Genomic DNA, 14,979 nt, shown 5'->3' with positions numbered 1-14,979 from the left:
ATCTGCCTCACTTAGGATTGCCTTTTTAGCCCTTCTTTTAACTCAGTTTCATTTCAGCTTTGAATGTGATTTTTAACAAGATAACAGCCTTGATGTTGATCTTTAAGAGTGTATAAATATCTTCTAAAAATCCCCTCAACTTGCTGCCCAAAAGCAGCCTTGAAAAGCCTTCAAGATAAGGTCTGTCAGAAATTTCCAGATTTTCCTTATCTTCTGGTCAAATTTATGGGCTTGTACCCCGACCTTGTAGCTATCTTTCTGAACGTTTCTTAGGCCTATAATGCCCTATGATATCATTTATTGACGTCCAAACAATAACCTTCCAAAAGACTTTCCAAGAAAGTCTCCAAAAGACAGCTCCAATATGCTTCATAGATAAGACTGAAGGTGGAAAGCTGATCAGGATGCCTACTTTGTGCAACGTTTCTGACTTCATCCTTGACTATTATGACCACTTGATTTGGCTTTGTTGTTGTGAAATATCTGGTTTTCAAATATAGTCAAGAATTGCTGCCATGGTGCACTCAAAATATCTTCAAAATGGGGTCCAAATATAGAAGAAAATAAGACAGATTCCAGTTTTCATATTTTGCTTCTCAGCAACTGTTTTGCACGAATTTTTCCACAAGCTTCCCTTCTTGTTTCTGACCACATAAATGGTTGTCCTTCATCTTTTGCATCAGTATTATACATCTGAGCCTTAACTTGCCACAATTGAGCTCCTATTTTTCCATGGTTGATCCACAAACCTCCTAAGAAAATAACAAAGTTAGTTTGATCTTTTTAACGAAATAACTAAGCAAAAGTGTAAAGGATTAAACTATAAATTCGTCGCATTTTATGCTCCTATCAGTTTACAGACATTTGGACAAGAAGTCGCGATATTTAAGGTGATAGACTGGGTACTGCTCAGCTGGTTGATAATTGCCACTGCAAAAAACATACATAAAACAATCCAGTCAATCTAAACGCAGAGGTCACAAAAAAAAAAAAAAAAAACCAAATTATTAACAACCAATAACAACTTCAGTCAAATGCTATCTATATGAGCCATGCATGATATAGCAACTCTTCATGTTGATGTAATCAAAATATAAGATCCTGAGAGTACTGCACCAGCACCACCAATCAACGACTATGGCGACATCTACTGGGGCGCCACAAACTCGGACAGTTTTCCAAAGTCCCATTATTCATGACCTTAATATTGAACAGGAAAGTGAATGGTGGATACTGGATACCTATTGCATTTAGACTCAAGGTAAAGCGAAATCTGCCAGTCCTCAAACAAATTAGGATATTCTTGGGGATCTGGCAAAGATTCTGCAGCTCTTTTATTAGACATGTGGCAAATTAAAGTACATAGTTAGAGTCAAATAAGACAAGTTATAGAGAATGAATTTTCTGATATATTATTACACCAATTCTGTGGTGTATATATATAGGTTACAATCGTACTACAACTATTGTGTACAACCGTACTACACAACATATACAAGCTACACTACTAGAATTATGCTCATAGACATCATGTCATTTAAGTCGGTGAGAAATACACGCGATGTAAAACAATGTCATTAACATTGATTCCTCAAAAACCGATTTGTATGCATATAATTGACATCGCTTTTTACTGTTGACTGATGACAAAACTTTTGTTTGAATTTTCAGAAAACCGCTGAGCGGCTAAGTTAAAATTTGTAAAAGAAGCGCGGGGGAGGAAAAATTCATTCCCACACTTAGACATATTTGGAGTATCATTGACTTCAACTTGCCCTAACACTATTCGAGCAAACCTCCCTTTTCTCCTTCGTTCTCTGCCTCCGACAAAAACCATCCTCCTCTTCGTTCTCCGCCTCCGACCACAACCCTCCTCCTCGTCTCCGTTCTCCGGCTACAATCACAACCCTACCTTCCTCGTCCTCCTCCTTTTCCGCCTCGGACCAGCTCCTCTGCTCGAAGACGGTGAAGAGAATCAGCCTCTTCGTTCTCCCCATCCGACAAAATCCATCCTCCTCTTCGTTCTCCGCCTCCGACCACAACCCTCCGCCTCGTCTTCGTTTTCCAGCTACAATCACAACCCGACCCGCCTCGTCCTCCTCCTTTTCCGCCTCGGACCAGCTCCTCTACTGGAAGACGGTGAAGAGAATCAGAGATGGAGGCCAGGCTTTTGGAGAAAATTTGAGCTTTTTGTCTTAGGTAATTGACGAATTTGTTCAATGCATGTCTTCGAAGGATTTGTGAGTCCTTAATTCACTGATCTGATTTTGTTTATTATTTTGCTTCCAAGGATTTGTGTTTCATCTACCGAAGCTTTGTGGGCTGCATTCGAGTTTTCTGGGCATTCATGTTCTGAGCTTTCTGGGCATTCTCCATATCTGGTTTGCTCTCTCTCGATTCTTCTCATTGTTTGTGATTGATTTTGGGAAATTTTTGCGCTTTTGTTGAGTTATAGGTTTGGATTTTGCAGAGGAGACTTTGAACTGTGTTTTCTAGTCATGAAGGTTTCTGTAGCTTGGAAGTTTTAAGCTTGGGCCAAGAAGCGAAAACAGTAACTACTCCTTATGCTTGTTACTTCATTTTAATCAATTCATGGTCTCTGATGTTGCAGTTGTTTGTGTCCCTGAGTCCATTGAGTCCCTCACTCTATTTCCCATTATAAATCAGACGCACATCCCCTACAATGGGGACTCCACCATTTCAATCAAGACCCCTTTCCCTCTGCTCTGGTGTCCTGTGAACCCAACTAAAAATGGATCTTGATTGATTGTTTGATGTGTTAGAAATTTGTGGTGTCTGATTTTTCCGAAGGGTGAGTTGACCACCTAAACATATCTCTGCTTGAATACCTTTAAACTGTGGTTTGCTGTTTCTTGAAATAGTTATTTACATTGTTTGCAGATTCAGTTGTTGTGATTGAAAAAGGTTTTGCCTTTGATCAGTGTTATAGGTTGAGGTGAAATCGATTTGTTGGCAACATGTATCTTCTGAGGAGAAAAGCTCAGAACCCTGTGGAGGATGATTCTGCACAGAAAGAGGCACAGAAAGAAGCTCAGAAAGAAGCAAAGGTAAATAATTTACTATTTTTTTATCTCTGTTTTTTTTATTTTTTTGAACTGGGCATGCTTTCATCTGTTCTTCTTTCCATTAGTTCCTTCTTTCGAGTACTTTAGTCAAACTCATAACTCTTGTGTCCCAATCAATGCTTCCACTGAAGCAATTACGGATCATTTTAGGGGAAATTTAGAACCTCCTATTGACTTAGAAAATCATTTTCCAGCTGATTTGCACAAGGCAGTTGTTTTTCATGGAGCACCATGGAAGGCAGAGATTGGCCGGTGGCTTGCTGGTTGTGGCTCAATTTCTAATAAAGTCAACATTGTGGAGGTAATAAGAACAACCTTTTACATGATGTAACATAATTTTTTTTTCTGAATGAGTGAAGTAGATTTCTTATAATGGAGTTAATTCATGTACAGAAGGAATAAAGAAAATTAGAAACATAGAGATGAATACCTTGCAAGTTTGAATCAGGAGGTGGGAAGAGAAGTGGGAGTGAATGGGTGTTTATAATATGACGAGTACAACAGTAGTTATGGATGCTTGTGAAACCTTGAACCTTTTTCAAATTTACTCTGGGGCCTTTTCTTCTTTCTTATGTTGTGTGTTGATGGTTGGTGTTCTGTGATGTTTTTGAGATGTGGGTATGAAGGACTATGGTTGTTGAGCAACTTAGGGGTTTTGGTCAAGGGGTTTTGAGTTGAGGTAGAGACTGGTGTTGATTACTACTCCACTTTTTAAAGAGGTCAGCGCTAATTGCTTCACTTGCAGGTTGTTGCTAGTTAGTTAGCTCTTTCTGTAGTCTTTGAGGTGCTTTGGGATGTGAACTCTGCGCATTTAAATTTAAATTTCTGCTTTTGGGTAACAATTTGAGATTGAATTGAGTTTCTTTGCTTCCATATATGTGGTCTAGGGATCTGATTCCAACTGGATTTCAAATTTCAATATTTGCTTGATTTCAAGCAGCAAGTTGCTGGTTTTAAAGTGAAACTCTTCTGGGATTTTAGTGTAGAAGTTTCTTCATTTGGAGTTTTCTCACTGAAAAGCAGTGGCTAATTGTATCTAATTCAACTGAGTGTTATAGGAGTGTGGGTGTTAGCTCGAGTTGGATATTTCTCCCTGAAAATTTGTTAATTATATGTTTGTCCTCTAGACGTCTATGCAGTATTAATTCTCTGTAGCCACTTTTTTTTTTAATTGCTACATTGGTAAACATTTAGCAAAATAATGATTTGGTCAAGGTTGTTACGTTTAATCTAATATTGTCATCATGGATGTGTATGGTTCAAACTGGAAACGAGTACATCATATATATATGGTTCAATTATGATAACTAATCATTAGTACGTGGTCAACATCTGTTGCTTGGTCCCAATTTGGCATATTCATAGTCATTCAACAGTACTTCTCATGATCAGCATAGTGATCATTCCTATTCACTTGGTAATTTTGGGCAGGTCAAACTCTAAGCAAGAACTCCATGATTGTAGGTTTCTTTTCATTGCGTATAATAAATTAAATTGATAGTCTAATGATGCGCTATATCTGGAATCTCAATCAGCTATGCGTTATGTTCAGTTTCTACCTCTTACACTCTGTCTTTTTTATTTCTATCCTTTTTAACTATAATGGGATTAGGTGAAAAAGGAATTGAATCTTGATACCTAGCTATTAGTATACTTTTACAATTGAAAGCTTGCAAATTTGATCCCACGAGTTATAATTTTTCTGAAAATTTGTTATATGTTGCCTTCTGGACATCTATGTTGTATTACTTCTATCTAGCCTTTTTTTTTTTTAATAATTGCTACATTTTTATATGATTTCTGATATAGTTATCATATTATCCAGCTACACTTTTTCAACCCTTGGAGATATCAACATTGACAGTTCAGTACTAGCTAGAGTTGGTAGTAGAGCAGCTTTGTATGCAATGAAGTATTAAATGATCTGCTTTTCGTGAAATGCATTTAACAGTATGATCTGCTTGTTATAGCTAATTGTTCATTTCATTTTATTTGCAGGTGAAAACAGAAGAACAAATGGGATATAAGTATGGCGATGCTTGCTTTCGTTTATGTTTCTAGTATCATGTACCATTTAGACTTAAATTTTTGTTTTATTTCGACATGTTATGCATAGAAATACTTGAGATGTTGTTATGTACTTTGAGCATCAATATTAATCAAAATTTATTTACTTACGATATGTTTCTCATTAGATTTCCTAGCAATAGTTACAAATCAGTTTATAACTATAAAAATGAAGTCATATAAGTTCTAAAAGAAAAAATTGATGTCCCATTAGCCAGTGGATAACAAAATATTAAGTAAGAAACGATGTGACACAACCCAATGAACATCGACTTATTAAATAAGAAACGATGTAAAACAACTCAATGGACATTGAGTTATTAAGTAAGAAACGATGTAAAACAACGCAATGAACATTGACATTGTGTAAGAAACGATGTAAAACAAATCAATGGACATCGATTTATTAAATTAAAACCGATGTCTAGTATAAGTATGAACATCGGTGCCAACCTCAAAAACTGATGTTTAATAGAAAAATGGACATCGCTTCATAAAAGGAAACGATGTTTAATAGATTAATGAACATCGGTCGCGTAATACAAAAGAATATAGATTCAATCTTAAATAGTGTGATATATGGCAAGTACCCGTAAAACTTATAAACAGCAGGCAAACTTCAAAAACACCGATGTGTAAGAGAATATAACACATCGTTTCTAGAATGACTAATGATGTTAAAATGAATACTAGTGCTGTTGGATCTATATTTCGTTAAGCATTAAATGCAAAAATATGAAGGTTTAATAATATCTAAAAACACCAATTTGTGATCATAATAGCAGTTTAACATCGATTCTGGAACATAATCCGATGTTTATTATTATATGGGACATCGGTTTTTAACCGATGTCTATTTTTTTCCGATCTTTTACATCACCCACTAACACATGTGTACAAATTTTTTTTTACATCGGTTTCTGGCCGATGTATATGAGGAAAATTCTAGTAGTGAAGGTAAATAGTTACAACAATATATTCCCTTGTAGTCTATTCCTAATAGGGAACGATGACTCACACTAACTCCCCCTCAAATTGGCTCATATACATCAACCATGCCCAACTTGCTTAGTGAGTCGGCGTTTCCTGGAAACTCCTTTGGTAAGTACATCTGCAAGTTGATCTTCAGTTGGAACAAAAGGAAAGCTAATAATTTTGGCATCTAGCTTCTCCTTTATAAAGTGACGATCAACCTCCACATGCTTAGTACGATCATGTTGTACTGGATTCTGTGATATGTCAATAGCTGCCTTGTTGTCACAATACAACTGCATGGTATTTTTGAGTTTGAAACCCAGATCACGTAACAGATTTCTCAGCCACAACAATTCACACACTCCATGAGCCATACCTCTATACTCGGCCTCAGCACTAGGACGTGCAACAACTTTCTGTTTCTTACTCTTCCATGTAACCAAATTACCTCCCACAAAGGTAAAGTAACCTGATGTCGACCTCCTGTCTGTGATATTTCCAGCCCAATCTGCATCTGTGAAGCCACAAACCTCAAGAATGTTGTTGTGTTTAGAAAACAGTACTCCCCTTCCTGGAGCTGACTTCAAGTACTTCAGAATTCGCATAACAGCATCCATGTGACTCTCACTCGGATTATGCATGAACTGACTCACCACACTCACTGCATATGCAACATCTGGTCTAGTATGAGCCAAATAAATCAAGCGCCCAACTAACCTCTGATAGTGAGCTCGATCAATAGGTACCTGATCTGGATACTCAGCTAAATAATGGTTCTGCTCAATAGGAGTATCAATAGGTCTGCAATCCAACAAACCTGCCTCTGTCAGCAAGTCAAGAACATACTTCCTCTGGCACAGATAGATTCCTTCTCTCCCCCTGGCTACCTTAATTCCTAAGAAGTACTTAAGCTCACCCAAGCCCTTCATCTCAAACTCAGAGGCTAGCTGTCTCTGCAGTCTATCCATCTCAACAGTATCGTTACCAGTGATTACCATATCGTCCACATAAATAATTAGAGCTGTTACCTTCCCTTGTTGATGCTTGAGAAACAAGGTATGGTCTGAGTTGCTCTGCCTGTAACCAACCTTCCGCGTAAACTGTGAAAATCTTCCAAACCAAGCACGAGGTGACTGTTTGAGACCATACAGAGATTTTCTCAATTTGCATACAAAATCACCAGGAGAAGCAACTACATATCCCGGAGGAAGGCTCATGTACACTTCCTCGGCTAATTCTCCATGAAGAAATGCATTCTTGACATCAAACTGTCGGAGTGGCCAGTTTAAACTAGCAACGAACGAGAGCAAAACCCAAATAGTATTCATCTTGGCAACATGAGCAAAAGTTTCATCATAGTCTATACCATACGTCTGAGTAAACCCCTTTGCTACAAGGCGTGCTTTGTATCGATTCACTGATCCATCTGCATTATGCTTCACGGTAAACACCCAACGACAACCTACAGTCTTCTTGCCTTGTGGTGGAGGCACAAGTTGCCAAGTATTGTTCTTCTGCAACGCCTCCATCTCTTCATCCATAGCCTTCCTCCACTTTGGATCCCTCAATGCATCCTGCACTTTGTTAGGTACTGATACAACAGATATTTGATTCATAAATGATTCATATGACTTAGACAACCTCTTAGTGGACATAGAGTTTGCTACTGGGTATTTTGATTTGGCAGTAAGACTAGGTTCATATCTTTTGGCTGATTGACCTCGAGTGGTCCTATGTGGTAACACATATTGCTCAACATTAGACTCACTACTACTAGTATCAGTGGATGGACATACCTCAAAAGGGTGATCTTCAGTACCAGGAAGCTGTGGGTCAGGGGTAGAAGCGATGGCAGGAGGGGCAGTTGTGTCTTCCACCTTATTCTGAGTGATGGAAACTGGTGCTTGGGTGTCTGGAGCCTCTGCTGCTGGAGGCGGCGAGCTAATAGTCTCAACCAGATCCGTCAAAATACCTCCTGGCTAAAATACCTCCTGGCTGTGTGGCTTCTCCTTCTCCTTCTGATTCTTCCCCCTCTCCATGATATAGCTCTTCAAAATATGAATTCTCCCCCTGAAGAGCTGTATCTGAAGAGGAGACATAACTCATGTCTTCAAAGAAAGTAACATCCATAGTGACATAATACTTTCTGGTTGGTGGATGATAGCACTTGTACCCCTTATGATAGCCTCCGTAGCCAACAAACACACACTTAAGGGCCCGGGCATCCAACTTAGATCTCTGGTTTTTGGGCACATGAACAAAAGCAACACAACCAAAAACACGAGCTGGAAGATTATGAAATGATGGTAAGGAGACATGGGAGGTGAGAACTTCAAATGGAATTTTTCCCTTGAGGACACTGGATGGAAGACGATTGATAAGATGAGAGGAAGCATGTATAGCATCGCCCCAAAGATACTTAGGCATATGAGCACTAAAAAGAAGGGCACGAGCCATATCAAGTAAATGACGGTTTTTCCTTTCGGACACTCCATTCTATTCTGGTGTTTGCGGACACGTGGTTTGGTGAACAATCCCATGAGTTTTAAAAAACTCTTGGAACATATGGTTAACATACTCCCCCCCCCCCCCATTGTCAGAACGAAGGACTTTAATGGTGCTATGATATTGTGTTTGAACAAGATTACAAAATGTTTGAAAAGCAGGGAAGACTTCATCTTTGGTTTTAAGAAGAGCAACCCATGACAATCTCATACAATCATCAATAAACAACACAAAATATCTCATACCCGATACAGTGGGCTCTCTAGAAGGTCCCCAAACATCAGAATGAATCAACTCAAAAGGAATAACACTTTTATTAGAAACACTAGGAGAATAAGTAGCACGATGACTCTTGGCCAAAACACATGTTTCACAATGTAAAACTGACTCATCCACACCAATAAACAGAGTAGGCATGGTTTTTTTCATAAGACTAAAAGATGGATGCCCTAAACGGCGATGCCACAACCAAATTTCACTTAACTTATCAGAATTCGAAGTCAAAGCGGTTCGGGACTGTGCTCCTGGTTTCTCTCCTGCGTATGTCTGATCCAGATGGAACAACCTGCCCCTCAGATACCCCCGACCGACTATCTCCCTGGTGAGAAGATCCTGAAAAATCACATACATTGGATAAAAGGTTACAAAGCATTTAGACTCAGTGTTCAACTGTGGGACAGATATTAAGTGATGAGATAAGTCAGGCACATATAACACATTATGAAGTTCTAAAGTAGGAGTAATACGCACTGACCCTGACCCTAACACAGGAGAAGCCTCACCATTGGCATTGGTTACATAGGACACTGGTGGGGAAGACAACTCAGTAAAATATGATTTGTCATAAGTCATATGATCGGAGGCACCAGAATCAATAATCCATGTATCAGAACCAACAAAGTTAGAAACTTTTAAAGCCATACCAATTTTACCTCGACCAGCTATAGAGGCTGTAAGAGTAGCTCCACCTGCTGTATGATGATCTTGGCCAGCCACTCCATAGAAATCTGGTTCTTGGACCAATTGAACAGCAGCTGCTTTCGCCTTAGGACGATAACCTTGCTTTTTAGGTTTCAGGTGTGGGTTCAACTTCCAACAAGTCTCCCGAACATGCCCAAGGTCGTTGCAATAAGAACATTGAGGACGAGGGCGGTTGGTGAAGCCTTGTGGTAAACCTTGCTGATGAAGTGGGGCTGAACTCTGCTGCTGAAGGAAATGTGCCAGTGACTTGGCCTGAATGGCTAGGCTAGATACTTCAACCTGTGCATGTTTGACACTTTCCTGCTGAGACTCATCCTTGCGGATGTATGTAAAAGCTGTGTTCAAACTAGGAGGGTCTGTCATTCTGAGCAATTCTCCCTTGGCACTACTATGCTTCTCATCAAGTCCTCTCAAGAACACATGAACCCTTTCTAGCTCCTTCTCCTTCTGGTACCACACAAGATCTTCCTGATTCTTGATCTTGCAAGGACGCTTCTGATCAATTTCAGCCCATACATTCTTCAGCTTAGTGAAATACACAGCTACTGGTTGCCCATTCTGTTGCATATTAGCAGCTTTGCACATCAATTCATGAACCTGTATAAAATCAGACTCATTTGTATAGAGATCTCCCAATGTCTTCCATATCGCCTCAGCAGTTTCACACTCCTCCACCATCTGTAGCACATCATCAGTCATGGCTCAAAATAGAATTGACATTACAAACCCATCATCATCTTCCCACTTAGCATAGGCCTCCACATCATATTCACTAGGAGCCTTGATTGTTCCAGTCACATGCCCCATTTTGTGTATCCCACGGAGATAAACAGACATAATCTTCTTCCATGTTCGGAAATTAGTACCAGTGAGTTTGGTACCCCCAAAAGAACCACCTTCTGAGCTCTTGACAGAGACTTCAACCCTCTGGACCTCATTGGTCTTAGAACTCTAACCTTCACTGTCATCACCACCCAATGCAATAATACAATAGAAAAATACACAAATCCCAAAGTGCGCAGCGGAAATAAGAATAACAGATGTCTCCAAACAAAATCAAACAAATAGTAACAAATTTTTTTTTTTGAACCTGTTTGACTAAGCTGAATGGGTTGACCGAGTTGAGACGAGTTGACTCACTCACCGAGTTGACCGAGTTGAGGCGGGTTGACTCACTGAAGAGATCGAGATCGATCTGGAATTGGATGAGGATGACGAGTGGGGCGACCTGACCGGAGATGGAAGCAATCAGACCGGAGGCGTGCGACCGATATGAACTAGCAGCGACAGTCGGAAAACTGGGCGGTAGCAGAGAGTGGCTGAACTGTGAACTGGGCTATGGGCTGCAACGAACTGGCCTGTGGGCTGGTCTGAGACGAGCGATAGCGGTCTTGGAGACGAGCGACAGCGGTCTTGAACTGAATACAAAGACGAAGCCGATCGAAGATGAGAGACGACGGTCTTGGACTGAAGACAAAGTCGATCGAAGATGAAGAACGACGTCTACTATTACCAATAGTAGAGAACGACGTCGTCTAACCCAAATAACTGGGTTTTAAGCAAACTGTCTTCCTCAGATTGAGAGAAGAATAAAAGGAAAAAAGAGACAAAGTCCTTTTCGGATCTTTGCTCTGATACCAAGTCAAATAAGACAAGTTATGGAGAATGAATTTTCTGATATATTATTACACCCATTCTGTGGTGTATATATATAGGTTACAATCGTACTACAACTATTGTGTACAACCGTACTACACAACATATACAAGGTAAGTAGTTACAACAATATATTCCCTTGTAGTCTATTCCTAATAGGGAACGATGACTCACACTAACAGTTAGCATATATCAAATTGCTTCAATTGGTGACTAATCTAGAACACAATGCACAGCTATTTTAGTAAAACAGAGAGCAACTTATTATTTGTTGGCATTACTTCTACATCTCAGATGATAGATTTTCCTAAAATAAAGTTTCACTGAAAAAGAAAAAGGACTGGAAGTTAGACCTTGTTCAGGCCATTTCTCCATATTGAAACTATCTCTGACACCCTGCTGGGTAGGTAAGATCGTGCCATCAAAGCTGCTTCAGGTTCACTGTAAGGAAAGATGTCAATACTTCCACAAATAAACATTACAATACATGGAGAAGTTGAGGGATCATCACTATGTAACTGAAATTTACCTATCTAGGAATGCAATAATATTATTCTTTCCCTGCTCTTTAGCAATTGAAGCAAGCTAGTTTTGATATTCCGTATAATAGGCAATCTTCAGCAAGTTCTAAGTTCTAACTGCACAAGCCATTCAAGGGTATGAATAAGATTTCGATGTACAAAATAAAATACGAGGCATAACTGATATATAACAAAAAGTTCAACTTATAGTAAGAATAACTAGTAGTACTAAACACTAAGTAGGGTAGCTATGAGCACTTTCAATAACAATGTATAGATGAATGAATCTTTAGATGCGAGGGAATGTGGGGTCTTTTAAGTATATTTATGGGACAGTACGTGACAGAAGACAGAGGTAAAGATATAGTGATATACCTTCCCAGAGGACATAGCTAAATCTCCCAGCTGCTTCCATTTGGATTCGTGCTTTAGTAGCAACTTCCTGTCAGCAACAGAAGAAAACTTTATATCTTCAAACAAGCAGATAAAAATAATAGAAGAAAGAGGTGGCCCAAGGGTGAGAGACTCAAACCACCATGGCAATATAATATCTCACATGTCAAGTATCAATTTTATTAAAAAATACGAAAATTCTTCAGTACACGGAGGGTGAATGTGCACGGCGTATGTGGTGAAATCTGAGCCGTCGGATACGTTATCCAAGTTGATCATCTGATCCAAAATATCTGGGCCCACGTAGTGTAACCAATCAGAGTTGTTGCACATGGGCCGTGTATGTACACGGCCGTTTACCGAAGACTCTCCGTAAAAAATATTGTTTTAGAAATCTGATATTGAATAGATATTATGAACTGTTTAAGCCAGCATGCGTAGAAAGAATTGAGAAACTTGATAGTGGGTAGAAAAGCTTGAAAAGGAAGAACTCTTACATGGTATTTTAGAATGATGAACCACCAGAAATTGCCACCAAATCAAATGAAAGCTAGCCTCCAAGCAATTTTTTTATATTTTAAATTACGTGATCACTATATAGTGATCACAAATAATTATGAGACTAGGATATGTAAAACAAGGTAAATAGCGTCAGTAAAATGAGCAAAGACAATAATGGGGAACCGTAAAGAGAAGAGGAAATAATGAGCAAAAGGGGTTTACTTGAAGTAATTCCTGGACTTTTTAAAGTTCAGGTCCAATTGTTGTTCCCACATGAACTTAAACAGCCTGTTGCTTAGACCGGGAAAAAGCCTAAGAAGCACCGATACGGGTACGAGTATCCGGATACGATACGATCGGATACGTGGAAACGGAAAATCTTAAATGTAATAGGAAACGGAAACGTGATTATATATATATATATATATATATATATATATATATATATAATTAGAAGAATAAAAAATATGAAACATACTCGTACCCGTACTAGTTTATCACAATCAAACAGGGTACGATACGATACGATAAACAAAAAAATATGAAACATAAACAAAGTACTAGTTTATCACAATGAAACATAAACATAAACGGATACGATACGATCTGGGTCTCGTTTTTGCAGAACGACGGTTTGGCTGAGGTCGCGTCTCTCTCTCGATCTTGGTCTTTTGTTTGTTTGTTTTTTTTTCTTTTCAATTTTTGCAGAGTAAAAAGTCATTATTACCCCCACGTTTCCTATTTATTTACATTCTGGCGTTTCCGCATTGGATACGGACGTATCCAAACCGTTTCCATATCCGGATACGTGTTTCCGACCCGTTTCCCGTTTCGATATAGGATACGCGGGTATTTTCGCGTTTCCGTGCATCATAGGAAAAAGCTCATCCGTTAGCGCACCGATCTGGTACTGTGTATATATCGGTTTGTTATCTTGCACACGATAATCGTTGTTATGCCTCAAAATATTTCTGATTAGCCTTAAATGATCATCTGGCTCATTCAGGTAAACCCCGAAGTTGTAAACTTTGAGGACCCAATCATCCTTTTTGCAAGCAGTTTTCAAATCAATAACTACTTTATAATTGGCTTTTTCCCAGTCGGCATATGCTGACTGAAAGCTTGCCATTCTATTCTTATATCTAACCCGCCGATGGCGCATCCGCTCTATGATTTCAGCAAGCCGGTCCGCCCGCTGCTCTCTGTTTTGTACGAAGCGGTGACAGTACAGGGCATTATATCCGCTTCGTACAAAACAGAGAGCAGCGGGCAGTGTTTTGCCGGCATAATTGTAATCTTCAGGTCCTGACCCAACCTCTGGCAGCAGAACAACGTTATCAACAACCCGCACATTGTTCGGGTTCAATGCGCCAATGGGCAACTTGTGATCATACCGGTACAGAGCACGGTCCATGACTCCCCTGCATACGATTGGCATGCGCCAATGGGTATGGTGCAGCTAGCGTGGTTATTATACGAGTCTCAAAAACCGCGGTTGGGCTTGGGCCTAATGTGGTTTCGAATTTTTTTTTTCTTTTTTTTTATGAATTCTTGAAATATTTTGAGGCACCTCGGACACCAAACCATTAACATGATATGAGTATTTCTTCGTAATTGGATGTCATGAATTTATTGTTGCGTGGTTCTTGTGAAACATGTCAAATAAAAAAAAATAAAAAATAAAAAACTTTGATGTAACACCATTTGATTTTAATTGCTTTTTTAAGAAATTCAAGAAAGAAAACAAACAAGTTTCATTCCTAAATGATAATAAACAACATTTATTATGTACTAGAGCTTAATCCCATATTGATAGCTATAACTCTATGGCCCCGTTTGGATGGCAGGAAATCATAGTATGAAATGGGAATTAATTTCATTTTCCATTCAGATGTGCTGTTTGGTTGTAATTAAAGATTGGAAAGGAAATAAAAACTAAGATTTGACTGGAAATTGACTCCCTCATAAAGCCTGAATAGAATTACCTAGTCATGGGTGGTATTCTATTTCCATTTCCCATTGTCAAAGGCAAAATTACATTAATTATCCCTCTAAAAATTTATATTCCCCACCAATATTCCTTATAAATTGATGTACTTTAATTAGTAAAAGGGCGTTATTGAAAATTATAATTCCATATTTCATTCTTATGACTTACCAAACACTACAATAGAAATGAAAAATTAATTCCAAAATTTAATTTCTAGTAATATTCCAAACACTCACATGGAAATACCAAATCATATTCCATTCCATATCCGTCTGGAAAGGAAAATAAATCCTTTTCCAATTTT

General features: G+C 38.8%; 1 protein-coding gene across 2 annotated transcripts; it reads right to left on the bottom strand.

The window, feature by feature from the left end:
• Positions 1-8,754: 8,754 nt before the first annotated feature.
• On the bottom strand, positions 8,755-10,363 carry LOC133727543 (uncharacterized). 2 transcript variants are annotated; one of them, XM_062155136.1, is made up of 2 exons: positions 9,557-10,363; positions 8,755-9,245 (listed from the first exon to the last, which is right to left on the bottom strand). In XM_062155136.1, exons 1-2 carry the CDS (start codon positions 10,311-10,313, stop codon positions 9,121-9,123), a joined length of 882 nt encoding a protein of 293 aa, XP_062011120.1. In that variant the 5' UTR covers positions 10,314-10,363; the 3' UTR covers positions 8,755-9,120. The 2 variants fall into 2 exon arrangements, with proteins under 2 accessions (XP_062011120.1, XP_062011121.1); XM_062155137.1 differs by having other exon boundaries at positions 8,757-9,245; positions 9,566-10,363.
• Between the last annotated feature and the right edge of the window lie 4,616 nt (positions 10,364-14,979).

Source organism: Rosa rugosa, chromosome 1 (assembly GCF_958449725.1).
Source record: "Rosa rugosa chromosome 1, drRosRugo1.1, whole genome shotgun sequence".
Classification (NCBI taxonomy): domain Eukaryota; kingdom Viridiplantae; phylum Streptophyta; class Magnoliopsida; order Rosales; family Rosaceae; genus Rosa; species Rosa rugosa.
Note: the sequence above shows the minus strand (reverse complement) of the source record. Positions and strands in the feature narration are given on the sequence as shown.